This window comes from Chenopodium quinoa, unplaced genomic scaffold (assembly GCF_001683475.1).
Source record: "Chenopodium quinoa cultivar QQ74 unplaced genomic scaffold, ASM168347v1, whole genome shotgun sequence".
Classification (NCBI taxonomy): domain Eukaryota; kingdom Viridiplantae; phylum Streptophyta; class Magnoliopsida; order Caryophyllales; family Amaranthaceae; genus Chenopodium; species Chenopodium quinoa.
The window spans coordinates 1-28000 of NW_018745413.1; the positions used below are offsets into that span (position 1 = coordinate 1).

The window sequence follows — 28000 nt, forward strand, 5'->3', positions numbered from 1 at the left end:
AATTCCGAGACTGGAACCGGACGCCTGTACCTGCCAAAACAAACGGATGTTCCGGATGATTGGAGATCGCCTCCGACGGTCAAGTTAGTACTTGCTTAAGGAGTAATTAATGCGGAAATTAAAGTGATTGGGTCTTCTAGGTGAGAGTGTTTAATGTGCGTAATCCCCTTAATGAGGATTAAGGGAGGTATTTATAACCTCGGGAAACGTGCCAATCCTAGGTTTAGGTTAACCTTGGGCTGATTGGGCTTCCCTCGGAAGTTGGGCCTAGGTGGCCGGTTTCTCCATTAGGCATGGAGTACCACGTGTCATGACATAATAGGTCTAGGTGGACGAATAAGCGTGTGCCACGTGGCAAGCCCTGACAGTTCCAACTGGGGGACACTTAGCAGGACCTGATTGGCCCACGTGGCGCATTCGATTGGTGGGAGCAAAATCCCCTAATCATTTGCCCTCACAGGTGGCACGTGACTGGTCACGTGTTTACCTGTGACGGGTGTCGCCCTGTACAGGCGACGGCCTGCTACAGGTGTCACTCGGCGAAAGGCCGAGAGATTCTCCCGCCAAAATTGAATTCCGGAAGTGATCCTTCGCCTTCTCACTTCGCCTATAAAAAGGAGTGTTGACTTCGGTCATTTTCACACTTGAGAACTTTGTGAGAGAACATTCGGACCCCTGAACTTGCTCTGACATTTTGGACCCTTTTTGCCTACCGCCTGCTCTGACAAGCTGACTGCAAAGGATTTTCAGAACTTCATCAACGTCACTCGTTCAGGTAACCGTCGTTCTCTTACTCTTAATTTTCTCTTTATTTTATTCTTTTTTGAAATGGCACCACGGAAGCACACGACACGACCTAGGTTAGTGATCAGCCGGTCACCGGGGACGGCTGAATCTAGGACTAGGAGTGCCGCCTGCCCTTTTCCGGACCCATCTTTGTCCTTTATACAAAGTCCGACTGTCTCTGTGTCTATGCAGAACATGATGGCCAGAACAAAAAGAACTGCTAGGATTTCGAACTCAGACGGCTCCTCTCACAGGGTGCCGATTAGTGAAACATCTGACCAGGCGCCAGATGTGGAAGTGAACCAAAGCGGCTTGAAAGCCGGCAGTTCTGAGGGAGAGTCAAAGTGACCCCTTCCAATTTTACAGTTGACAAGTCTACATTTTCTCCTGCTCCTTTTAAAGGAGAGGAGGCAGGCCCCTCCGGGAGAGGGGAGGAGTCGTCCTCTTCGGACTCGTCAGAGGACGAATCCGAGTCTAGCTCTTCTGGCCATGCTTCTCTGGACACAGAAGAGAAGGGGACAATTGGGCGGAGCCATCCGCCTCTTACCGAGAGCAAAATACCCCCTACTACTGCACTGTTCCACGGGGCCGGATAACGGCCATGCAAGAGAAAGTGGGGAGCTTTATTGCGAACCACACAATGGGCCCCGGCTTTTTTAGTGTTCGTGCCGGATCCAGAGGACACAGTCGTCTGGCCGGCTGGTACTAGCTATTGATGGCGCCTTCTTTAGCTGCTTACGAGGCGCATCAAGGCTGGGCTGCGCTTCCCACTACATCCGGCTGTTCAGCGGATCTTGGATGGGTATGAGTTGGGGTTATGGCAGTTAGCCCCGAACTCCTGGGTCAACGTACTCGGCTATGTGGCAGGGTGCGAACTGCACGGGGTGGAGCCAAACTTCGAGGCTTTCGCCCACATGAACTACCTCAGCCGGATCCTAAGGCAGGCCGGTACCGGCTGGTATCAATTGACGAGCCACAGGGGCTACCTCATGACAAGAGGTAAAGCAAACAAATGGAAGGACTGGCGGAGCACCTTCCTTATCATTGAGAGTTCAGACACAGAGCTGAACAAACGCTTCAACAGGTGGAACAGGAATCCGCCCCTTCTTGCAGGCGGCCGCAGCATGCCGCCTGTTCCCCCCAAGGCTAAGAAAGAGATCCTAGATAGAGGACTCTTCAAAGTAGAGTCGAGGGTGAACTCTACTTCAGGGGTACGAGAGCAAGTACCCTGCACTGCGTCTCGAGCTTCAAATGGCTCTACGACGAGTACTTTTTGGCCGCCTGTGGCCTCAGCAGTCGGTGCTCAAGAGGTATCCGGCCTGTCGAATACTCTGTTTTCCATGCATTTATGTGATGACTTTTTATTAACTTTGCTATTTGATTTTGCAGCGGACGCCATGAGCAAAATTACTGCCTCCAAGACTGCGGCGGCCATGTTGCGGGCCTCTATCATGCAACAGTCTTCAACCGACTCCCCCAACAAGGGGCACCCTTGGTGAGCTTCGAACCCTTCACTTTTTTTTTTTTTTAGACGGGAGCTCCAAGAGCTTCTTCTTCCAACAGCCGGACTCCAGGACCCGGAGGACGACTGTTGCGAGCTCTCCTGGTTCTGCCAGGAAACATGCGGCGGCTGAGAAGCAGCCGACCACTCCTTCTAAAACTCCAGCTGGGCCACCTAGAAGTATGAAATTGTCCTTGTAAATTTTATACTTGCTCCCTTCTTTACTAGGTCTAATCCGTTTGTTTATGCTTGATGCAGTCGGCCCTAAGGAGCCTGACTTGGTCGAGGTGGCCAAGTCTATGATCAAGGTCGTTCCTCCAGCTGAAAGGGAGGCGGTCAGGGGTGTCGGCACCCTTGAACTAGACGGGATTGCAGGGGTTCTTGCTGAGGTATACTTAGCATATTTTTGAGTATTTGAATTCCAGGACGCCTGTTTTTTTTTTGTTTGGAAACTGACGCTTGTTCCCTTTTACTTAGGCCCTGCTCTGAGTGAACGGCCTTCGCAAGCCGCTTGACAGGAAGAACAAAGAGGTAAAGGCTGCAAAAGCTATGGCCGCCTCTGACTGTGATAAGGCAATGTTTCAAATTGCCCAAAATGAAGTTCTGACAATTGACATTTTTTATTATCAGGCGCAGGCTACTTCTGCCATCCGAGCTCAGTTAGAGGCGGCCCAGAAGAGAAATAGCGAGCTGGAGGCGACCATCAACAATCTCAAGGCCAAGTTGAGACCTCTTCGCCAAAAGATGTCCTCATACGAAACCTTGGAGAAATCCTTGGCGAACGTAAAGGAACGCCTGGTGACCCAGGAGAAGAGTCTTACTCAGGAGCTCTCGGAAAAGGCCGAGCAAGAGAAGAAAGAGTTGGTCCGGGAGATGATGGAAGACTCTGCTCAAATCCAGCGCATGACCTGGGGCCGCCTCTTCCCCAATGCCGACTATTCCTCCTGGGAAAAAACGTACCGCCATAGTTCTGATAGATATAATCAAGAGATCCTGGCGGCTGCTGAGGACGAGGCGCTAGAGGAGGAGGAGCCGGTAGTGGCGCTTGTGCCGCTTGGGGGTAATGCATCGAAGAAGGATGCAGCTGAAGCCGAGTCCAGCAAAAAGAGTGCTGACCAGGCGGCAGCTGCTAATATTGAAGATCTGCCCCCTTCTTAAGCTTCATGTCTTCTTTTGACGGCCTGCGTGCCGTTTGTTTGTATTTACCTGGCCAGGGGGCCGGGGTTCTGAATATTTGGCCGGTCTTTAATGACCGGCTTCTTTTTATGCCAAAATATTTCATTTTTGTTTTGTTTCAAATTTGTTTAAGTATCGAATATTCTGATATCCAGTTGCACACTATACCGACTGTTTTGCATGGCCGATAGTTGCGAACAGGTACGATTTATACGAGTTAGTTAGTCACGCCACCTATGCCCCTGGACGACTGGTTGTCTGTTTCCAGGCTAAGCAATCAGTCGGCCACTTTAAAGGATGGATTTCCTTCAACCAAGTAGGAAGGTGGTTTCCTACCTGCCTTGTTTGTTTTTTAAGCTAGAGACTCTAGTCGGTCCAGGCCGACTGGTCCCCGCCACTTTTAATCTAGTGTGAACAGGCGCTGTATGAACACCTTTTTAGCTTCATACTAAATATTTTTTTATTTTTTATTTTTTTAAAGAGTGACAATGGAAACATAATTGTTACCTAGTCGCCAAGTGACTGAGTAGTAGAGGCATCAAGCGGTGGGTACCGGTTGTTCCCCTTTATTCGCCAATGTTTGTTGGCTATTAACTCATAAGATACCAACTGTTTTTATCCCAAGTAGTTTAGTCGGTCGGTTGACACGGATGGTTACTGCGAACACTTGTTTGACCTGATTAATCAGTTAAGTGAGAGGTATCCTTGTCCGGGAAACGGCTACGTGGTTGTCTTGGTTAGACAGTCGTATAAGTGTCGTGTAATGATTTTATAGAACAATGTTCCACCCAAAAGGGAGCTGCTCTCTGCGACGAATTTCATCCGGATAGATGCCGTCGGACGCCTGCTATAACGTTGGGACAGGTCAAATTGAATTTTTATATTTGGATCAGTTGGCTTGGCGCATGGTCTGAACATTTTAGCCATGAGCCTTTGATAGTTCTTGGTGAACTGTGTTCTGGGGAGTAACCGGTTGTGTGGAACAAGCGGCGTGCCCCTCTTAAGTAAAAATTAAACATGGAGAGTAGCCGACTGTTTGTCAGTAGGCATGCCCCTCCTAGGTAAAAATGAAAATTAAACATGGAGAGTAGCCGACTGTTTGTCAGTAGGCATGCCCCTCTTAGTACAGAATTGAATGAAACATCAAACTTTTATTAAGTAGCCCTCGACTATTTACATCATTCAAAAGAAATATTTCTTAAGATTATCTACATTCCAGGTTCGAGGCAATGGTTGGCCGTCTGGTGTTTCCAGACGGTAGGTACCGTCCCTAACCTCTTCATAGATTCGGTAGGGTCCTTCCCAGTTGGGAGTTAGTTTGCTAGACTCATTAGCCCTACCAACTGCTTCCATTTTTCTAAGTACAAAGTCCCCCACTTTGAGTGGACGCCTGTGTACTTTTTTGTTGTATGATTTAGTCATTCTCAGGCGGTAAATTTCATGGCGCAAGACAGCATTGCCCCTCCTTTCTGGGAGTGAGTCTAATGCCAGGCGCATGGCTTCCCAGTTTGCCTCTTCGTCATATAACATTACTCGAAGAGTCGGCTCGTAGTGCTCTATTGGAAGAACAGCTTCCGCACCATAAGTTAGGAGGAATGGAGTTTCTCCAGTCGCCCCTTTTTCAGTCGTCCTAACGGCCCAGAGGACATGTGGCAATTCATCCGCCCATAGGCCGCCTGCTCGTTCAATCTTTTTCTTGAGACCGTCTGAGATGATTTTATTAAAAGCTTCTACCTGGCCGTTTGCTTGTGGACGGTCGACCGATGTAAAGTGGTGTGCAATTCCTTGGTCACCCAACCAGCTTTTGAGAACAAGCGTCTCAAATTGGGGACCATTATCAAAGACCATAGACATGGGAACCCCGAACCGAGTGATGACATTTTTCCAGATGAATGAAATTACATCCTTCGTCTTGATTCCCTTTACAGCCTCCGCCTCCACCCATTTAGTGAAGTAGTCGACTGCAACAAGTATGTACCTCCTTCCGCCTGTAGCAGGCGTATAGGGACCCAAAATATCCATGCCCCAGTTAGCAAACGGTAGTGGGCTATGAATGGTAGTGAGGTCAGTAGCCGGACGGTGAATTAGTTTGCCAAACCTTTGGCACTTGTCACATTTTTTTTACCATCTCCATTGCATCTGCTTCTAAAGTAGGCCAAAAGTAGCCCTGCCGCCTTGCCCGTTGAGCAAGCGTCCTACCGCCTATATGGGAAGCACAGTAACCAGAGTGAAGATCGTCTAGTATCACTCGCCCCTTTTCTGGAGTAACACACTTTAAGAAGGGTTGAAGGTACCCTCTTTTGTGAAGTTCTCCCTTTATCATTTCAAAACTGGCTGCCCGTTTTTTTCAGCGCTGCCGCCTGGTGATGATCATCCGACAGGGTACCGTCTGTCAGATATGCCCTGATTGGATCCATCCAGGTTGAGCTTCTGTCTAGGATTCCAATAGGGTCTTCCTCGATGCTTCTCTTCTCCATCACTTCCCAAAAAATAGTTCGAGGAGTATCACAAGAGGCGGATGATGCTAATTTTGAAAGTGCATCCGCCTGGTTGTTTTCTGATCTCGGCACTTGAGTCAGATGAAAATCTTCAAGGGATCCGACTGCCTGTCGTACTGCCTGTAAATACTTGATCATGGCCGGATGGGTTGCTTCGTATTCACCATTATACTGACTCACTATCAATTGTGAATCGGAACAGGCGTCTATTTTTCGTGCCCCTGCAGCCTTGCACATGCGGATTCCGGCTAGTAAAGCTTCATATTCTGCCTCATTGTTTGAGGCCTGAAAACTGAAGCGTAGAGCATACTCGTACCTGTCGCCCTCTGGCGACTGACATATGACGCCTGCCCCACAACCATTTGAAGTAGAGCTTCCATCCACATATACCTTCCAGACTTGGTCTGGATCTCAAGAATCAGGGGGGCGAGTCATCTCAACAATAAAGTCAGCAAAGGCTTGCCCTTTCACTGCTTTTCTAGGCTCGAAAGTAACTTCGAGGCTCTGAATTTCTATGGCCCATTTGATCATCCGGCCTGACGACTCCATGGTGGTCAGTGGCCGCTTGATAGTTTGATCTGTATACACGACGACTGCATGTGCCAAAAAGTAGGGCTTCAGTTTTTTAACAGCCATGAAGAGTGCAAGACCAAATTTCTCCACTAAGGGATACCTCAACTCGGCATTTTTCAATACATGACTGACAAAGTAGACCAGGAGCTGACAGCCGTCCCTTTCAGCAAGGAGAACAGCGCTTAACGCATGATCAAAGACGGCCAGACACATGTAGAGTACTTCTTTGGGCAAAGAGCTGACCAGCCTTGGCAAGGAATGCAAGTGAACTTTCAATTTCTGGAAGGCCGCCTCAGCATCCGGCCCCCATTCAAACCTTGCCTTCTTCTTAATGGCCTGGAAGAAGTATAAGCATTTGTCGCCTGATCGGCTTAGAAATCTTCCCAAGGCCGCCAGACAACCTGTTAACTTCTGAACCTCTCGGACGGTACGAGGCGACTGCATATCGATGACCGCCTGCACCTTCTCAGGGTTCGCCTCTATTCCTCTCTAATTGATAAGGAATCCGAGAAATTTCCCAGACTCAACTCCAAAATACACATTTCTTGGGATTGAGCATGACATGGTGCCGCCTGAGTGTGGCGAAAGTTTCTCGGAGGTCCGACAGATGATCTGTCTGAAGCTTAGACTTGCCAATCACATCATCAATGTATGCCTCGACGTTTCTCCCTATTTGATCAAAGAACACAGTGTTTATCATTCGCTGGAAGGTGGCCGGGGCATTCTTAAGACCGAACGACATAACCGTGTAACAGTATAACCCTTGATCAGTGACGAAGGCCGTCTTCTCCTGATCTTTCTTCCATAAAGGAATTTGATGGAAACCAGAGTATGCGTCCATAAAGCTCATCAAAGCATGGCCGGCTGCTGAGTCGACCAGGTTATCAATTTTAGGCAGAGGGTAACTCTCTTTGGGGCACGCCTTGTTTAAGTCTGTGTAGTCTACACACATTCGCCAGGTGCCATTCGGCTTTTTAACAAGCACTACATTTGCAACCCAGTCTGGGAAGTAACATTGCCAAATGAACCCTGCATCAAGTAGTTTCTTGACTTCGACGGCTGCCGCCTGGCTTCTTTCCTCGCCATGGTTCCGCTTTTTCTGCCTTACCGGCTTCTTTTTCGGATCCACAGCCAGTTTATGTACCGCCAGGTCAGGACTAATGCCTGACATTTCGTGGACTTCGAATGCAAAGATGTCCTTGTACTCTTTCAATAGTTTGTGCAAATCGTAACCCAGGATCTTCAGAGCAGTCGTCCCAACTTTGACTGTTTGGTCAGGACGTGAGTCGTCTAAGATCAGATCCGTATGCTCACCAGCCGGCTGAGGGCGGAATTCGTCCGACCGCTCCTCTGCCAATGATTGCTATCTAATGTCATTTCTTGCAGCCCTTGTCTGGGCTGCCTTTCTCTTCTTGCCGCCTGCTTCTTGAACAGGCGCACTTTCCTTGACATTGTCAAGGTCTGTTTTTCCACCACTTGACCCAGCGGTCATAACAGTGGGCTTGATATCCGAGAGATAGCACTCTCGGGCCATCCTCTGATCTCCCCTTAGGGACCCGACTGTTCCATTATCCCTCTCAAACTTGAGCAACATAAGAGATGGGATTATAACAGCCTTGGAATTATTCAGGGTTGGTCGTCCTAGAATCATATTGTAGGCCGAGAGTTCTTCTACTACCAGGAACCGGACTACCATGTGTCGTCCTTCCCCTTTTTCACCCAGGCGGATGGGTAAATCCACTTGTCCCACTGGGTGGACGACTCCTCCTCCAAACCCTACTAAAGGGTGGGATGCCGGATGTATGCAATCAGTCTGATATTTTAATTTTGACAGACATTTGCTACTGATAAGATCTGAGGAGCTTCCAGTATCTATAAGGATTCGGCCTACTCTTTGGTTGGCCACTTTACACTCAATAACGATAGGGTCGTCATGCAGCCCCCTTACCCCTCCTAGATCTTCTTCGGTGATGACAATCTCAGGAAATGAATATTTGGAGGGTCGTTCTTGGTGAACGGAATTTACATCTAGCCGCCTGATATTGTCTTTGTTGCCCCTAATAGTGGGACCGCCTCCTGCGAAGCCGCCTGCAATGGTGTAGACGACTGCATCATCTGTATCAGAGCTGTCGGCCTGTTAACTCTTTTTAGCCGACTGCTTTTTCGAGGAAGTGTTCCCCGTGGATTTCTTGACATAAGAGTCAAGATCACCTTGCTCAGCCAGGCGGTCCAGATATCGCATAAGACTGATGCATTCGTTGGTGTGATGACCAACATCTTCATGATAATCACAGAATTTTTCTTGGTTCCTGTTGCTTGCAGAACCCTTCATGGGGACCGGCTTCTCAATTGAGATCCGTCCCTTGATTTCCTTTAGGATAGCTTGGCTGTCCTGGCTAAACGCATACTTTGGGGAGTATGGTTTGAATTCTTTTTTCTTCTTCTGGGCCGGCTGTTTAGAGGAATCAGCCGCCCAGACCTCTTTTCTTTTCTTCTCATCTTTGTTCGACAACTGTTTCGGTCGCCCTTCTTTTTTGTCGAACCTTTCCCGTCCGATTGTTTTGTACTGCAAAGATCAGTCGCCTGTATATAGGCTTATGATTCAATCAAGGCCTCTTGAAGAGTCGCCACCCTCTTTCGGACCAAATCAAATTTGAATGTCGATCCGTCTTTGAGGCCTCTGAAAAAGTCAGTATAGGCTACCTCATCCGGTAACCCTTGAATCTGTATTCTCATCAGGTTAAACCGCCTGATGTAAGAACGAAGCCCCTCCTTCTCGCCCTGCTGAATCGTTCCTAAATCAAGGGTTGTCTTCTTCGCAGGGATGTTCATGGCAAAGTTGGAGGTGAATAAGTAAGCAAGCGTCCTGAAGTTATTCACACAACCAGTCGGCAGGTTGCCGAACCATTGTTGTGCGATTCCTTTGAGAGTCGCTGGGAAACACTTGCACCAAGTGGGATCATCCAACCCTTGAAGGTACATCAGGTTGGTGAATGCCATCAAATGGTCTTCTGGGTTAGTAGTGCCGTCATAGGCGCTTACTAATACATTTTTCACTTTGGCCGGCTGAGCGGCTTCAGCAATTTCCTTGGAGAAGGCCGACGGCTGTTCCCCAAGTCTAAGCAATCGTAGCTGCCAGTCCATAGGTTGGACATTCTTTGCTGCATGCCCACCAAACAGTGGTGGCTGCAAAAAATATTGTTGTTGCGGTACAAATGGTAAGTTTGGTACCGCCTGGTCACTGTGAAAGCCGGACTGACGGGAGGTACCGCCTGGCTGACTTTCATGATGCGACTGAGTATGTCTCATCGAGGTATTGCGCAGACTGTCTTGGAAGTTTGAAGTAGAGGCCGACTCTGACAATCGGTCACTCTTCTTCTGTTCTAGCAATAACCGAGCATCTGTGTATGTTTTCTTCGACCCGTCCGCCTGAATATGACGAACATGTTTCCTTTTTCCTGGAGTAGGAAAACGGTATTTTGTGAAATCAAGGGCAGGCGGCTCCCACTTCCTAGATTTAGGATGAGGGGTCGCCTCTCGCCCTTGAACTGGCTTCCTCTTCCCTGAAGTGGAGGGTTTCTTAGCCGACGGTTCCTTGGCCAGAGCAGGCTTCTTGTTGAGCAGCTCTTGAATCTCTCCCTTGAAGTCCCTCATGAAGGTCATGAGTTCGTTCCTTGTGATGGGAGAAGACCCATCAGTCGGCTGCTGTCGAACAGGCGGTGCGCCTACTGACTCACGTCTAGTTTGAAGATGTTCCCGTTCCCTCCTTTCGGTATGGCGGGTGCGTCGGGCCCTTAGGGTCCCATCTGAAGCTGTGTGAGCTTCAACTTCAAATTCATTCTCAGTATCATGGTCCGACTGAACTTGAGGGTCGTCTAGGGGACGCCTCTCCTCTGGAGTCGGTACAGACATGGATGCCATCTCAGAAGTACTCTCCCCACAGATGGAACCAAAATGTTTCGGGGTTTTCTGATGTCCTGCGGGAGAGTTACAATTCCGAGACTAGAACCGGACGCCTGTACCTGCAAAACAAACGGATGCTCCGGATGATTGGAGATCCGCCTCCGACGGTCAAGTTAGTACTTGCTTAAGGAGTAATTAATGCGGAAATTAAAGTGATTGGGTCTCCCTAGGTGAGAGTGTTTAATGTGCGTAATCCCCCTAATGAGGATTAAGGGAGGTATTTATAACCTCGGGAAACGTGCCAATCCTAGGTTTAGGTTAACCTTGGGCTGATTGGGCTTCCCTCGAAAGTTGGGCCTAGGTGGCCGGTTTCTCCATTAGGCATGGAGTACCACGTGTCATGACATAATAGGTCCAGGGTGGACGAATAAGCGTGTGCCACGTGGCAAGCCCTGACAGTTCCAACTGGGGGACACTTGGAAGGATCTGATTGGCCCACGTGGCGCATTCCGATTGGTGGGAGCAAAATCCCCTAATCACTCCGTATATAATAATATGTATTAAGCTTTTTACTTGATTTAAATTAAATGAACCAAAAATCCTAATAAGTTACGCAGTATTTTCTAAATTTCTAAGGTTTTACTTTTTGTAACCAAAGTTCAAAGGGCAGCATACTACCGATCACTGTTTTAAAGAAGCCAATAGAGCAGTCGATTGGTTGACAAATTATCATACCCTTTCGGAATAGAAATTGTTATGTTATTGTTGGAGGCGGTACTAATAGACCTTAGAGCCGTTTTATTAAAGGATTTGAAGGATGTGGCGATTCCAAGACAAGCTCGGGTGAATAATGAGCAGTTCCTTTTATTATGTTTAGCACTCCGTAATTAGGTGTTTTATTTTCTGCCTTTTCTTTTCTAGTTTGTTCTAAGGTTTTCGTTTTTTTCTATGACTCTATGAGACTTGCCCCACGGCTTCACCAAAAAAATATAAGTATATAGGTTAACCCTTTTTTTTTATATATTTTTTTTTATTAAGACAAGTACGTTTAGAATTTCAAATTTTTTTGTTCTTCTAGCATAACTTTTACAATTATTTTAATTCACATTTAATGTGTCACTAGGGGCTTACCCCTCGGCTTCCAAAAAAAAAAAAAGTTTCACTTAACCAAAATTACCCTTTTGTTTTTTACATTATTCAATTTTTTAGATGCATCCTTTGCTAAAAGGACTCCTATTTTTTATTTTTCAAAAAAAAAAAGTTTAACTAATGAGAGCAATAGAAAAAATAAATAAAAGGACCGCATATCATAAGAGAGATAGAAGAAATTTACTAGGCCTTTCCTACTAGGAATTTTTGGCTGATGACATGTGACAACAGTCCATCTGATCATTATTTACTTGAAATACCTAAAATGCTCCTACTTTTAGGGTATAGTATTCTTATGAAATCGTTGTTTTATAATTATATACGTAGTATAGTTCATAATTCATACTTACTTCGTTTTTTTATTATTGCACCACTCGTCTTTTTGGAAAGTTTCACAAATATTGCACCATTTGCTCTTTAGGAAAACTTTTATTTGTGTTCACACTACAATACCCAACATATCCTTGTTTTTTCACACTTACTTTTTAGTTTATCAATATGTCACATGGACAATTTTGTATTTTTACCTTTCTCTCTCTTATTTTTTTCCACTATCAAAATATTTGTACCCAACCACTATGATGCAATAATAAAAAACGGAGGAAGTATGTATTTTAAAATTTAACGCACACATCACTTGCATAGTTGCATACATAGAATGGTACCAAAATATGCAAAACTAAAGTCGACTATTAGCAAAGTAACATTCTGTAGTATAATTCTCTTATATCTGTACAATACGGTACGTACTGCATTTATGTTACAGGAAAGGGATTACGAGGAAATTTGGGGAAAATAGCATACGTTGAAAAATGGGTATCAACAATTACACCAATAACTGCTGGAGAAACAACATTCAATATTACATTTGAGTGGCATGACAATTTTGGTGTTCCTGGTGCTTTTATCATCAAAAATCATCATCATAGTCAGTTTTACCTCAAAACTGTAACACTAGATGTTCCTGAACATGGCCCAGTACATTTTGTCTGCAATTCTTGGGTTTACCCTGCTCATCGTTACAAATACAATCGCGTCTTCTTCTCTAACAAGGTACGGAGTAATATGCTTATTAGTACATTTTCATTTTTTTTTTGGTTGGTTGGTAAGGAGAATGACCCTACGTTATCAGATCGGAATCTCTCACTGGTCCTCCCGACCCAGATAAACAGGATAGGCACTTGGGGGGGGGGGGGGGAGGGTAAGGGAATCCCCACCCAAATTGTCTTTAGTTAAAATTGAACCCCTAATCTCAAAGTTGGAAGATACAACCCTTTCTACTAGATCAAACTTAGTTTGGTTTTTTGGTTGGTAAGGTAAGGAGAATGGCCCTATCGGGCCGGAACCTCTCACAAGTCCTCCCGACCCGGATTAACGGGCTAGGCACTTTGGAAGTGCTTATTACATTTTCATTGATCAACGACTTTTTAATTATACACTTGGATTTATATACGTAGGCCTACAACTTATATTACGAAAATTAGGTACGTACCGTATATATAAATATATAATAATTACAACCTGATAATTAGTCTATGTAGCATTAGTTTATAATTGGGTCAATTTCATTTTTGACTGATTTTGTTTCTCAACCTACTTCAATTCATGTGCCCTATTTAGGGGTGTCAATTCGGTTAAACAGTTCGGGTTTGGGTTGGGTTTATCAGTTTCGGGTTATAACGGGTCGGTTTATAAAGGATTGAAATAATAAGCGGGTCGGTTTGGGTCGGTTTTGAAAATTATCGGGCCAGTTCGGTTTGGTTTTTTTAATTGCAGTTTCTATTCGGATCGGGTCCTTATCGGGTCGGGTTCTAGTCAGTTCGGGTCATAATCAATTTGGGTTGAACTGGGTCGGTTTGAAAACGGGTTTAGCCCATTTAATGTGGGTTTCGGTTAAAAACAGTTCGGGTCTTAATCAGGACGGGTCGTAATTGGTTCGGGTCATAATCAGTTTGGGTTTAACTGGGTCGGTTCGAAAATGGGTTTTGGTTCAAAATAGATCGGGTGAAATCGGGTCCAACCATTATTGTTTCGGTTATAATCGGTTTAGATTGAACTTGGTTGGTTTGAAAACGAGTTTACCCAATTTGAAACGGGTTTCTAATCAAAATCATATCGGGTTAAAATTGAGTCGGATGATTATCGAGTCGAATTAGTCAGATAATGGGTAGGAACGAGTCATGTTATAATCAAGTCAAGTCATAAATAAGTTGGGTTTATCGAGTAGTGGGTTGAAACAGATTAGATCATAAACATATTGGGTAACAGGTTGTAAATGACTCAGTCATAACGGGTTACGGGTTTTAAACGGTTTGGTCATAACGGGCTACGGGTCGTAAACGGTTCGGTCACAACGGGTTACGGATTATAACCGGTTCGGTCACAACGGGTTACGGGTTGGAACGATTTAGGTTTATCGGATTTTTATCCGGTTTTAACGGTTTTCGGTTTAAAACGGGTCGGGTTACTATCGGGTTTAAACGTAATCGGTTTGGGTTGCTTTCAGTTTCGGGTTGTAACGGTTAGGCTTGATAACGGGTCGGGTAGTAACGGTTTGCACAAATTCGGTTTAGTTCAGTTTCGGTTTGGAAAAAATTGGGTCAGGTCAGTTTTCGATTTCCAAAAAACGGGTTTTAAACAATGCAATTCCTTTTCGGATCGGTTCGAAACAGTCGGGTTTAACGGTTTGGGTCAGAAACTGACAGCTCTAGCCCTATTTGATAATACATTAATACTTTCAATTTGTTATTATTTACGAAATTGCCACTAATCTGTATTTGTTTGTGCATAACTGTTATACCTTTAAACTCCCACTAACTTAGGAAGGGGTGGGTGACTGGGTGTGTCTCACAATTTAGAAACTACACCTGGATGGTTGTATGCAGTAGCAGTTCTACAGTACTTAGCTTGCAACAAATCTGACAGAACTTTTTCTTGATTTTATTTTCTGCCAGCAATTATATCTTGTTTGTTATTTGAATTGATATCTTTTTATGAACAAGTCAAAGATTAATATTTGATATACAGATGTTCTAGTTTAGTTTTGAACAAGAGCTTACATGTGATGAGCAAAAAGTGTAATAATATCGTAATAAAAGCACAAAAATTATTAAAAATAAAGAACACTTTGATAATAAATTAAAGCACATACACATACAACAATCACAACATAGGCAAACAATTACGAAGTACAACATAAACAAAATAGAATATAGAACACAAATGTATCATCCTAAAAGCACATAGTAATATTATATTGTTTTAAGAATATGTTAAGACGTACAGAATAAAGCAACATTATAACATTATAGAAACAAGATAAGCTATTTTATCCAGTTGCATGTGAATCCACAAACATAATGTGTATCTTTTACATATGGAGTATGTACACTAAACTATTGATTTTGTAAATAATAATAATAATAATAATAATAATAATAATAATAATAATAATTATAATAATAATAATAAAATAAATAAATTAATTAATTAACCTTTTTTTTTTTTTTTTTTTAATGAGTAGGGTGACCGAGTATGATGCTTGGACACCTACCTGTGTTATAGTTTGACCATGTGACATACAAAGTTACAAACCAATAGGTGGTTATTACAGGGAATGGAAGTCTGTAGTCTCTGCATAGTACTAAAATGGATAAAATCTGCTATTGCTTTGAGACGTCTCTTTTCTAACAGAATTCATGTCCATATCAAACTGCACTCATTGTAGTAGTTTGGGAAAATAGTACACATTTCTGTCATTGAGAAGCTGCAAACTCAATCCCTATACTTCAAACCTTAGATCTGATTAGAATAAGTCATTTAAAAGGAAGAAACTGATTCAACTTAAAGAAGACTACGTCAATAATCTCAGTAACACATCTGAATGAGTAACAATCATTTCCATCTTTAGCAGTAAAATGAGAGAACATGAGAATTTGACTGTCACAAACTCACATTAGTATCTATAATATGAAACTTTTGCTGATTTTCATGTGCTTTGCTGCATCAGACCTATCTTCCGTATGAGACGCCAGAAGCATTACGCAAATATAGGGAAGAAGAGCTTGTGAATCTACGAGGTGATGGAAAAGGCGTGCTCAAAGAATGGGACAGATTATATGATTACGATTACTACAATGACTTAGGATTGCCTGACAAGGGGAAAGAGTATGCGCGTCCTGTTCTTGGGGGCTCGAGTGAATACCCTTATCCACGGAGAGGGAAAACAGGCCGTAAACCAACAAAAACTGGTCAGTAAACAAATATTCAGTACTTGCTTAGTACAAGTTAGCATCATATTTTCAATCAGTAGGATTCAGAGTATTAGCTGCATTGCAGCAATCAATAATTTTATTAACTAAAGTTTGGTTTACTGTCTTTGCAGATCCAAATACAGAAAGTCGACTGCCTCTTCTTAGTCTTGATATATATGTTCCAAGAGATGAGCGGTTTGGACACATCAAATTTTCAGATTTTCTGGCATACGCCTTGAAATCTCTTGTCCAGATATTACTACCAGAGCTGAAATCCGTATGTGATAAAACGCCAAATGAGTTTGTCTCATTCGAAGATGTCATTAATCTCTACAAAGGAGGTTTCAAGCTACCAGACGGAGCACTCACGAAACTCAAAGATAGGGTCCCATGGGAAATGCTCAAGGAACTTATCCGAAGTGATGGTGAACATTTTCTCAAATTCCCTATACCTGATGTGATCAAAGGTATCATAAAACTTGAATTTACATTGAAAACCATCTTTTTTCAAATTATATATCAACATATTGTGTGAAGGGTGAAATTTCTGTCTTAAAATTGGCTTTATTTTGTTATAAATCTTAGAGGATAATTCTGCTTGGAGAACTGATGAGGAGTTTGGTCGAGAAATGTTAGCTGGAGTGAATCCTGTTCTCATCAGCCGTCTTGAAGTAATATAAAAGCTTCTGATCACTCATAGTTTTTGTAGATTACTCTTGCTATTACATTCATAAACTAACACGGCTATATATTTTGTAGGAATTTCCTCCAAAGAGCAAGCTGGATACAAAACTCTATGGTGATCAAAACAGTAAAATAACAAGGGAGCACATAGAAAAGAACATGGATGGATACTCTACTGATAAAGTAAGGCTGCCATTTCTAATCTGTCTTAAATTATAATTGCTGTATTGGTAAATTTATTTCTTTTCCCTTTGCTAATTCTCTGCGACTTCTCTATTATGATGGCGTTCCACAGGCAATTAAAAGCAACAGGTTGTATATATTAGATCATCACGATACTTTAATGCCATATCTAACAAGGATAAACTCTACCCCTACAAAGACGTACGCGACAAGGACAATCCTCTTTCTGAAGTATGATGGTACACTGAAGCCATTGGCAATCGAACTCAGCTTGCCTCATCAACAAGGTGAAAAACATGGTGCTGTTAGTCAAGTTTATACTCCTGCCGAAGAGGGTGTTGAAGCCTCAGTGTGGCAATTAGCTAAAGCCTACGCGGCTGTCAATGATTCTGGCACTCATCAGCTCATATGTCATTGGTAAAATTCTTGACAAACAAAGGCTACATTGACCTTATGCATGAATTTATACTTGAGGTTTCAGAATTCTTACCGTAACACTCGATTGTTGTTGCAGGTTGTACACTCATGCTATAATAGAACCATTTATAATTGCAACTAATAGACAGTTGAGTGTTATTCACCCAATTCACAAGCTTTTGCAACCCCATTTCCGCGACACAATGAACATTAATGCCTTGGCTAGGCAAATCCTCATCAATGCTGGTGGAGTATTGGAAAGAACAGTCTTCCCAGCAAAATATGCAATGGAAATGTCTTCATTTATATACAAAAGTTGGATTTTCAATGACGAAGCACTTCCTGCTGATCTCCTTAAACGGTATGCAATGGAAATAATATGCAATGCTAATTTATTATTTAGAACTAATGTGCAGCTTGTACCATGATTTTCCCGGTCTAACCACAATGTTTTTGAATCATTTCAGAGGGGTAGCAGTTGAGGATTCCAACCAACCTCATGGTCTGAAGCTATTGATCGAGGATTATCCATTTGCAGTTGACGGGCTAGAAATCTGGTCTGCAATTGAGACATGGGTAAATGACTACTGCTCTTACTACTACCCAACAGACAACCTAGTAGAAAAAGATCCTGAGCTTCAATCGTGGTGGAAAGAAATCCGCTATGAGGGCCATGGTGATAAGAAAGATGAACCATGGTGGTCGGAAATGAAAACCAGGCATGATCTTACAAACACATGCACAATCATCATATGGGTTGCTTCTGCACTCCATGCTGCTGTCAATTTTGGACAGTATCCTTATGCAGGATACCTCCCAAACCGGCCTACTGTAAGCAGGCGATTCATGCCTCAGCCAGGCACTCCAGAATATGCTGAACTCGAGTCTGATCCTGAGAGAGCCTTTCTGAAAACAATAACAGCTCAATTTCAGACACTCCTCGGTGTTTCATTGATTGAAATTTTGTCGCGTCACTCTACAGATGAGATCTACCTTGGGCAGAGGGATAGCCCTGAGTGGACTTCTGATGCTGAACCACTAGCGGCATTTCAGCGATTTCAGATGAAGCTATCAGATATTGAAAAGAATATCACAGAAAGGAACAATGACAAGAAATTGAAAAATCGACAGGGACCGGTTAAAGTTCCATACACTTTACTGTATCCAAACACATCAGATTACTCCAAAGTTGGGGGACTTACAGGTAAAGGAATTCCGAATAGCATCTCAATATGAAGTTGCACAATATTTGATTTCGAGTTTGAGGCTGTATATCATTAGTCTTTGAATATGTATATCTATTGTGTGATACCTTTACGCTTTGTTTGGATAGCAAAGAAGGAAAGAAAAGAAGGGGAGGGAGAATGGAGGAAGGGAAGGGAAAAGAAAGGGAGGGGAAGGTGAGCTCCATTTTCCCTCCAAATCTCTCCAATTTTGGAGAGATTATGGTTATTATAGAGAGAGGGAAAATAGATCCCTCCCTCTCCTTCCCCTTCCTTCCCCCCAATCTTTTATCCAAACAAGAGATTTTGTCCCCCTCCATTTCTCTTCTCTTCTTTTCCTTTCATTTATTCCTATCCAAACAAAGTGTTAAGTATTAGTAGCTATAAAGATTTTATAATTGTGATTGAAATCTTGTGTATAAGATATGGCTTTACAGTTTTACACTTTTCCTGGTGGAATTTCTATTTACTTGTTTCCATTTGTTAATTGTGTCTTGAAATCAATGATAAATATCAATGAGTTGACTTCAAAAGCACATATCTCTCAATCTATAAATGATTTCAAGTTAATTTAGGTTGGAGTTGAAAGTTTATCTCAATAACTTTCCAACGATTGATGACATACCCATCAATAAAAGAGAAAAAAATTTAAAAATTTAAAATAAAAAGGGAGAAAGAGTTATGGCTGTTTTACAAAGATCATAATTGTTGAAACTGAAAAGCCTTTGCCGTAAAGTTTACCCGAACTTTCAGTTTCTATTTTCGTCCCAATTTGTTTATTGGAAAATTTGTCAAAAATAACACCACTTTTCATCGGTCATCTAAGAATAGAACGACCTTTGGATTATTTCAAAATTAAACAACCTTTGACGCACATCCGCCCAAAATATAACAAAAACATGTAACTTGTTTTACATGTTATATTTGGCATGTGTCCATGTGTGATTGGTTGAAAAAAAAAAATTTATTTTAACATTTTTTTAAATAATAATAATTTTAAAAAAAAAAAAACTTAAATTAAAAAAACTTAAAACTAAAATAAGCTGAATTTTTTTTAAAAGAAAAAACCCCTCTCCTTATTGACAGCAACACCACCACCGCCGCCGGCGGCCAGAGTCCTCTACTCGGCGCCGGCGGTGCCCCATCCTGACCACCCCTTCCCCTGAACCACCTTCCCCCACCCAAAAACCCCTCTCCCTCCCTCAAAAAACCTCATCTCCCACCAAAAGTAGCCCAAACCTATTTCCCATTTCCCTCGACGCCCCGCAAGCCGTCTCCACCCCATTTCCCAAGCGCCAAATGATGCAATGACGCCGCTGAGCTACTATTCTCACTCTCAAAATTAAACCACCAAATCGAATCATGGGATGAACATTGTAAAACTCTCGATTTTTTGACGAGGGCTAGATATTTGTGGGTATTTCAGAGGAGAGAGAAAGCTTGAATGAAAGAAGAATTGGAAGAAGAAGATCTTCAAGCTATATTCAGGCGCCGTGGTAGGAGGCTCTGGCCGCCGGCGTTTAAGGGGAGGACTCGGTGATGGAGGTGGCTGCAGCGGGGAGAGGGAATTTTTTTTATTTAATTTATGTATTTTTTTTTAATGTTAAGTTTTTTTTAAAAAACAATAATGTTAAAAAATATTGACCAATGACATTATGACACGTGTCACTAGTAACCTATTTAATAGGTTACCAACCGGTAGAGGTGTCCACCGTGCGAGTCGTGCGAGCTGGGTTAGGGTTAGGTGGGTCGCGGGTTGGGGTTTCATGACACACGGCACGACACACGTAGGGTAGGGTGGGCCGGGTCGTGGGTTGGGTCGGAGAAGTTGAACACATCAGGGTTAGGTTCGTGGGTTAGACGAGTCGTGGGTGGGTCGAGCTGGGTTTGTGGGTTAGACGGATCGTGGGTGGGTCGAGCTGGGTTTGTGGGTTAGACGGGTCATGGGTGGGTCGAGCTAGGTTCGTGGGTTAGACGGGTCAATGTGGGTTAGTGAGTTAGGGTGGGTCGAAGGGTGGGTTAGTGGGTTAGGGTCGGGTGGGTTTGTGGGTTAGGTGGGTTAGGGTCGGGTGGGTTTGTGGGTTAGGTGGGTTAGGGTCGGGTGGGTTTGTGGGTTAGGGTCGGGTGGGTTCGTGGGTTAGGGTCGGGTGGGTTGTGTGGTGTTTTAATTTTTACAAAATTAACAATTTGATGGCTTGCTCTTAATTAAGATGCCTACGTATCCTTATATTATAAAATAAGGAATCAAAGCCAGCGTAGTTCTTATATTGTACTTCTTTTGAAATTTGGGGGGGGGGCTTGGACCTATCTTTAGAAAACTAAAATTTAATTTTGCAATTAAATTGTAATTTTCGAAAAATAAGTTGCCTACGTATCCCGAAAGAATCAAAGCCCACGTAGTTCTTAGCGTACCTGATTTAGACTTTTCTAGCCACCCATGTTTGTTGCATCATCATCCCCGGAAGCTGCATCATCCGTTGACGACTCCAATATCATCACAGGATCATCTTCATCGTCTTCGTCTTCCTTTAAACCTTGAGTTCTTCTTTCAGCTTGATCCCAATCTTTCTTACAAACACAAATTTGAATGCTTTCCGGAGTTAAGCGAGATCTTTTTTCATCTAACACTCTTCTACCTGCACTAAAAGCAGACTCGGAAGCAACAGATGAAGCGGGAACTGCAAGTATATCTTTTGCAATTCTCGCCAATATAGGAAAACTTTTTTTATGTTCTTGCCACCATTTTATAATTTGAAAGTTGTTGTTGGTCTCATGTTGATATGACAAATAATCATTAATAGCAAGTGTTGAAGAAGATGATGATGAGAATGATGTAGATGCTTTGTGTTTTTTTTTCATAACTTTATCAAGAAAACCAAATCTAGAATCGGAAGTGCTAGTAGTAGTTGGTGTTGCCAAATCAAAACCATAAATAGATGCATAATGATCATAAAGGTCTCCCAAAACAGATTTGCATTTGTTAATATATTCACTAACATCATAATCGATACTTAAACTTGTATAATAAAATTCTAAAAGATTTTCCAAACCTTCAGCTTTGACACCGGGGTCAAGAATAGCAGCAATTCCATAAATGATTGGAAATTCACTAAAATAAGTATGCCACTTACGTTTCATGCTATCAAGAACGGGACGAAGTCCATCAATCTTCATATGCTCTTCGATGGTGTGAACAACTTTAACACACTCAATTATGACTAAATGAACGTTAGGCTCATAAATATAAGAGAAAATATGAGTTGCACTATCAAAAGCATTTAAAACATCACGAACAAAAGAAGCATTAGTCCAATGACTTTCGGTTATTAACTCAGTAGGATCAACACGAGTCTCATTGTAAAGTTGGGTCAAAATATCACGATACTTTATAGCATCACTCAACAACTTGAAAGTAGAATTCCAACGGGTAGGGGTATCAATAGACCATTGTCTTTTCTTAAGACCTCTCTCTTTACACATAGCTATGTACTTTCTTCTAACTGACTGAGTAATCCTAATCCATTTTATAACTGTTCTAATTGGGTTTAGCAATGGTTGCAACTCAGCGAGACCCTCTTGAACAGACAAATTCAAAATATGAGCACAACATCTAACATGCAAGATACTACCACCCAACAACAAATTCAACTCGGAGTCATTTTTCAAATAGTCAATACACTTTGTGTTTGCAGTTGCATTATCAAGAGACAAAGAAAAAACTTTATTATTCAAGTGAAATTCTTTTAAACAATCCAAAATACGAACTTTGATGTTAAAACCGGTATGCCTTTCTTCCATAGCTTGAAAACATAGTATACGTTTTTGAATAAACCAATCATCATCCACCCAATGAGCAGTAATGCAAAGAAAAGGTTCGCCAAAACTAGAAGTCCATGTATCACTTGTAAAACTAACACGACCATCAAAAGTACGAAATAATTCAATCAAACCACTCCTATACTTATAATAAGAAGTTTGTGTATAACGTCTTAGGGTATTTCGGGGGACACGAGTAAATGCAGGTTGTAATGCAACTTTATTAAAATGCTCAACGTTTGCATTTTCACCGTAACTAAAAGGGTATTCATTAGCAATAACTAAAGTACTCATTTCATCAATCATTCTATCTTTATTATAAATGAAAGGTGTACCTCCGCCGGGTTGGTTCATGTATCCACCCAATTGTGTTTGGACGCCACCCCCCGAAGGACGGGGGCCATTTTCGAACAAGTCGTGTTTATTTTGCAAATGCCGACTCAAGGTTCCGGTTCCATCTCCCGTTTTCCAATTATATGACTTGACATTTGCACCTAGCGCCTTGCAAACTAGGCATGTACACGTGAACCTCTTTGGTTGACCAGGTTGCCATCCCGGGGGTGTGACCTCAACTCGTTCAAAATGTTTCCACACCCAAGAAAAATGTGCTCGACCTCTACTTTCACCGCCACCACCTTTCATAAATCAAATTATTAAAATTAATTTTTAAATGCTATTCATGAAAATAAGCTTTTAAATTTTAAATATTTTAATTATACTTATTTAAACGCATTTTTCATGGTAATTAACTAATTGTAAATCATAGAAAATTGGAAACTAAACTAACTTTATAATCATTAATAATAGTTTTTTTTAAATATTCATAACAATAAAAATTTAATTAGAAATTACCTTGAGATGAAGGTTGAGATGTTGGTTGCGATGGAGGTGGCATAGTTGAACTTGATGATTGGTGGGACTCGTGGGAGAAATGTTGTGGTGGAGACGTTTGAATATTTTGCCTATCTCCTAAACCATAATCTCCATATTCATTGACAAATTGGTTTAAATTTTCCGTATTAATTTCATACGAAAAATTTGCACCACCACTCCTTTGGCTACCACTTCGACCACCACTTTGACTCCTTCCCATTCCTCCTCTTGAGCTCATTTTTTTTTTTGTATGATTACTAATTATAATATGGAGAAGAACTTTTTTTTTTAGAATCTTAAGAATACTAATAATAATATTAAGGAGATTTTTTTTAACAAAAATATAACTCTATATAACACTTGAGAATTTGAGAACAATAAGAATTTTTAAGTAAGAGAGAAAGAAAGCTTGAATTTGTGTGGAAATTTGAGTGAAATGGAATTGGTATTTATAGGAAAAATAGAATGGATGATCATACACTTAAAAAACTAGCCGTTAGATACAAAAAACTAGCCGTTAGATACAAAAAACTAGCCGTTTTTTTTTAAAATGGATGTTAGGCCGTGCGGGCCGTGCGGGTCGTGCGAATTGTGCGGGCTGTGCGGGCCGTGCGGGTTGTGCGGGCCGTGCGGGTTGTGCCGGCCGTGCGGGTTGGGTGGGTCATGCGTGCGGGTTAGGTGGGTTGGCTCGTGCGGGTTGGGTGGGTCATTCGTGCGGGTGGGCCGTGCGGGCTGGGTTGTGCCAGGTGGGTCGGGTTAGGTGGGTTCACGGGCTAGGTGTGTCGAATTAAATGAGTCAAAACGGGTTGTGCGATTTGGGTCGAATCAAACGGGTTAAACTGAGCTGGGTTGAAATGGGTTGTGTCGAAAATTTTGGACCCAAGACACAACCCGGATTAAATCCGAGCTGTGCCGGGCTGTGCCGGATTGAAACCGGGTCGGACCCACGTGACCCACCAGCCGTGCGAGTTAGGGTGGGCTGGGTCCAACCCGGCCCACTGGCCACCTCTACCAACCGGTTACGTTTTATTTTTGGCGGATGTGCATCAAAGGTCGTTTTTTTTTAAATAATCCGAAGGTCGTTCTATTCTTGGAAGACCGGTGAAAGGTGGTGTTATTTTTGACAAATTTTCCTTATTTCTTTTGGGTTTTGCTTGGATGTCAACTAGAATTATTCTTCAAGAATAAATAGAATTTTCTTGTTGAAAGTGGTGAAATGATGTGGTCAAGACTTTTACATTTATCCACGAGTAGATGACTGGGCTCAGACCGTACTAGAATGGGTCGAAAAACACCACTATAAGAGAGCACATTAACTGGCCTCGTAGGTGAAACTGACGAAACCCCCTTCGATGGGCATATGCTTACATGTATCCTCATGCATATAAAATAGGTGCAACATCCTTAAACGTAGGACATTATGCATTAAACACAACCCAAACTCAAATTAATCAACACAACTCTTTGTTTTCTTTTTTATATTTTTTGTTTCCTTCTTCCAAATTCTCTCTCTTCTGGTTTCTTTCTTATAATAATTTTGATCCAAATTATCATCAAATTTTTCAATATAATTATCTTCTCCTATGTTTTTTCTCCTTAAATTTGTTTTTCATTTTCTCTCTCCTCTGTTTTTTTAATCACTTTTATTTCATTTTTTTATTGAATTTGTTTCTTACAACATAGAATTAGTTGTTATTCTCGAAGAGATCGTCAATGCAGATTAGTATTTTGTTTTGTTGATTTGTAATTAGGTTTTATATGTTAGTTTCACTTGTATTTTTTTTGTTTGATTTTTGGTTAGCTTCGATCAATTTTGATTTATTATGTACTCCCTCCGTCCTTTTATTACAAGCCTGTATTCCTTTTTGGGGTGACCAAAATTAAGTGCATATTGCTAAGCTAGTATCTTTCCTTTTTTGGCGTGTGGTTTTTTTTCACAAATACCCTTATTGTTATAATTTAATTCCCATATTGTCCTCATTTTTATCTAATCTATCAACTTTGTTTCTTATTTTTTGTGTTGGTTCCTTTTAGCATTTAATGTTCACACCGACAAACTCTCTTTCTCCTCATTTTTTCCACAAGATTTTGGGTTATTCTTTCCCCTGTTTATCTCTCTAAACTCATCTTCAACCTCTGTTTTCTTCAATTAGTTGCACAAAGTAATTAATTTTCAAAAAAAAAAAAAAACAAAAATACTCCTTTTCTCACACGAAATAGTCCAAACAATAGAAGCCCCCTATTAATTTAGACCCATTCTTCAGTCGTATGCGTAGATATGGGGTGTTTGCCGCTACTGTCCAGTTTCTTTCTCCTCTTAAAAATTAGATCTGATTATTTTCGGTGAGTTCATTGTTTTTTTTATAAGTTTCTTCAAATTTTATAAGGTAATCTGCTTGAATTTCACCCTCTTTTTGTACTTAAATGTCCCAAAAATCTCATTCATGTGTCCAAAAAAACCCTCCCCTCTCACGATGGTTGTGGTGACGGTGGTGGTTGTTATGGTGGTGGTGGTTGTTGTGAGAAGGTGAACTCTGAATTTGTGAACAAGGTCAAGCCACCACTTGGATCTATTTATTACCTTGATCCTGATGATGTTTTTAGTGGTGATTCTGATGATGGTGGTGGTGAGGATGAACCCTATGAATGTAGTGATCGTGATTATCATATTCCTACTTATTGTGAAGGTGCGCATTCCTACAATTTAAATGTTTGGAGGGAGCGTTTTGGCACGTATCTTGAACCTAAGGAGACTAGCTAGTAGTCGTTATGGACTTGGTGGTTGTGGTGATGGAACTGCAGATGGCGAGGAGGTGAACTCTAAATGGGTGAACAAGGTTAAGGCACCACTTGAATCTGTTTATTACCTTGATCCTGATGATGTTTTTGGTGGTGATTTTGATGATGATGGTGAGGATGAACCCTATGTGTGTAGTGATTGCGATTGTCATCTCCCTACTTATTGTGAAGGTGAGCATTCCTACAGTTTAAATGTTGGAGGGAGCGTTTTGGAAAGTATATTGATCCTAGGGAAACTAGTAATCTTTATGAAGTTGGTGGTTGTGGTGATGGAACCGTAGATGGTAAGGGGGTGAAATCTAAAATGGTGAACAAGGTCAAGCCACCACTTGGATCTGTTTATTACCTTGATCCTGATGAAGTTTTTGCTGGTGATTCTGATGATGATGGTGGAGGGGATGAACCCTATGAATGTAGTGATCGCGATTATCATATTCCTACTTATTGTGGCGGTGAGCATTTCTATAGTTTAAATGTTTAGAGGGAGCATTTTAGCAGGTATCTTGATCCTAGGGAGACTAGTATTCGTTATGGAGTTGGTGGTTGTGGTGATGGGACCGTAGACAGTGAGGAGATTCAACCCGTGGCCAAGCAACCAAGCAAGCCCCTTGTTGACCCGTATGCTCTTGGTTATGCTCTTGATTCATGTGATTATGATAATTGTCTTATTGATTGTTGTTGGCCTAGTGTTTCCTTTGGATATGTAAGTGATTCATGTGAATGAAGGTCCCCTATAATGGTGATTTCTGTGGATATGCAAGTGATTTGTGTGAATCACATAGCTAAGTATTCTGATCTCCATTTACATATTTATTCAATTAAGTCGTCTTATTATTATTTAGGATAATTGAACTGTAAAACTTGGTTGGATGGCAGCAACCGTGATCTATTGCTGGCCAGGAGTTTTGTGATATGTTGTGTTTGGCGGTGTAGAGTGCAGTGTTAGTGTTGTTGGTGTTAGCAGTGGGAGTGTTAGCATGAGTATGGTTATTATCATTAATCTGAGGCTATGGTTATTAGTATGAGTATGATTATCTAAGGGTTCGTTTGACATTGCTGTGGTTTTCTGTTTTTTGGTTTTTGGTTGTATAAAAATATATGATATATGTCACATAATGAATAAAAAATTATTTAGACTTATTAAAATCATAATAATTTTGAAAACTGACAACAAAAAAGTGGAAACACCTTTTTCTTGTTTTTTTGTTTTTGGTTTTTAGTTTTCAAAAAAACAGGAAACTAAAAACCAAAAATGATGTCAAACAAGCCCAAAGAAATTAATTACTTGATACATGATTGCTGTTGATTAAGCTATGTTTTTGGTGAAATGATGCATAATTTACATGATGCTTATGAGTATGCTTATGAGAATTCCTGATGCAGTGATGCATTGTTAATTTGATGCTTATGGTTTTAGAGAACTTGTATTGAATTTTTATTTGATCCTGATTTGAGGTTGTTGTACTTGATTTGAACAACAATGTTTGGGTTCTAAACTAACTACCTTTAATATTTTCTCTCTGTCCATTTTTTGAATAAGTTTGATTAAGTCTATGATGAAATCCTTTTCTTCTTAGTATGAGTATGGCTATTATTAATAATATGAGTATGCTTATGGTTATTAGTATGAGTATGATTATTATTACTCTGAGCAATTAATTTACTTGATGCATGATTGTTCTGTTGATTATTCTATGTTTTTTGTGAAATGATGCATAATTTACACGATGCTTATGATTATGCTTATGAGAATGCCTGAGGCAATGATGCATTGTTAATTTGATGTTGATGGTTTTGGAGAACTTGTATTGAATTTTTATTTGATCTTGAATTGAAGTTGTTGTACTTGATTTTAACAACAATGTTTGGGTTCTAAAACTAATTAACTTTAATATTTTCTCTCTATCCATTTTTTTTTGAATAAGTTTGATTAAGTCTATGATGAAATCCTTGGCTGCTTCATGAGACCACAATGTCCATTGTGTAAGGTATAGTGTTTGCCATTGTTTAAGTCCACCCAATCATGATATATGTTTGAGTGTGACTCTTTAGGGAGAACTATTCCTTGCATGGAATTGTGGTCAATTATTATTTTTAGGGACAACTGAGACTAAAACCTTTTTAAAAACCTTGACCTATGTTTTAGGAGGTGTACATATATGTACT

General features: G+C 41.5%; 1 protein-coding gene across 1 annotated transcript; it reads left to right on the forward strand.

Annotated features, from left to right (window-relative positions):
• Nucleotides 1–12300: 12300 nt before the first annotated feature.
• On the forward strand, nt 12301–20108 carry LOC110713336 (probable linoleate 9S-lipoxygenase 5; the record flags this gene model as incomplete). The annotated part of the gene is made up of 8 exons (XM_021891793.1): nt 12301–12639; nt 15596–15836; nt 15971–16306; nt 16425–16510; nt 16599–16706; nt 16819–17123; nt 17221–17484; nt 17591–20108. Coding segments are annotated over 8 exons (2448 nt in total), but the record flags the coding sequence as incomplete, so codon positions are not given.
• Nucleotides 20109–28000: the final 7892 nt, after the last annotated feature.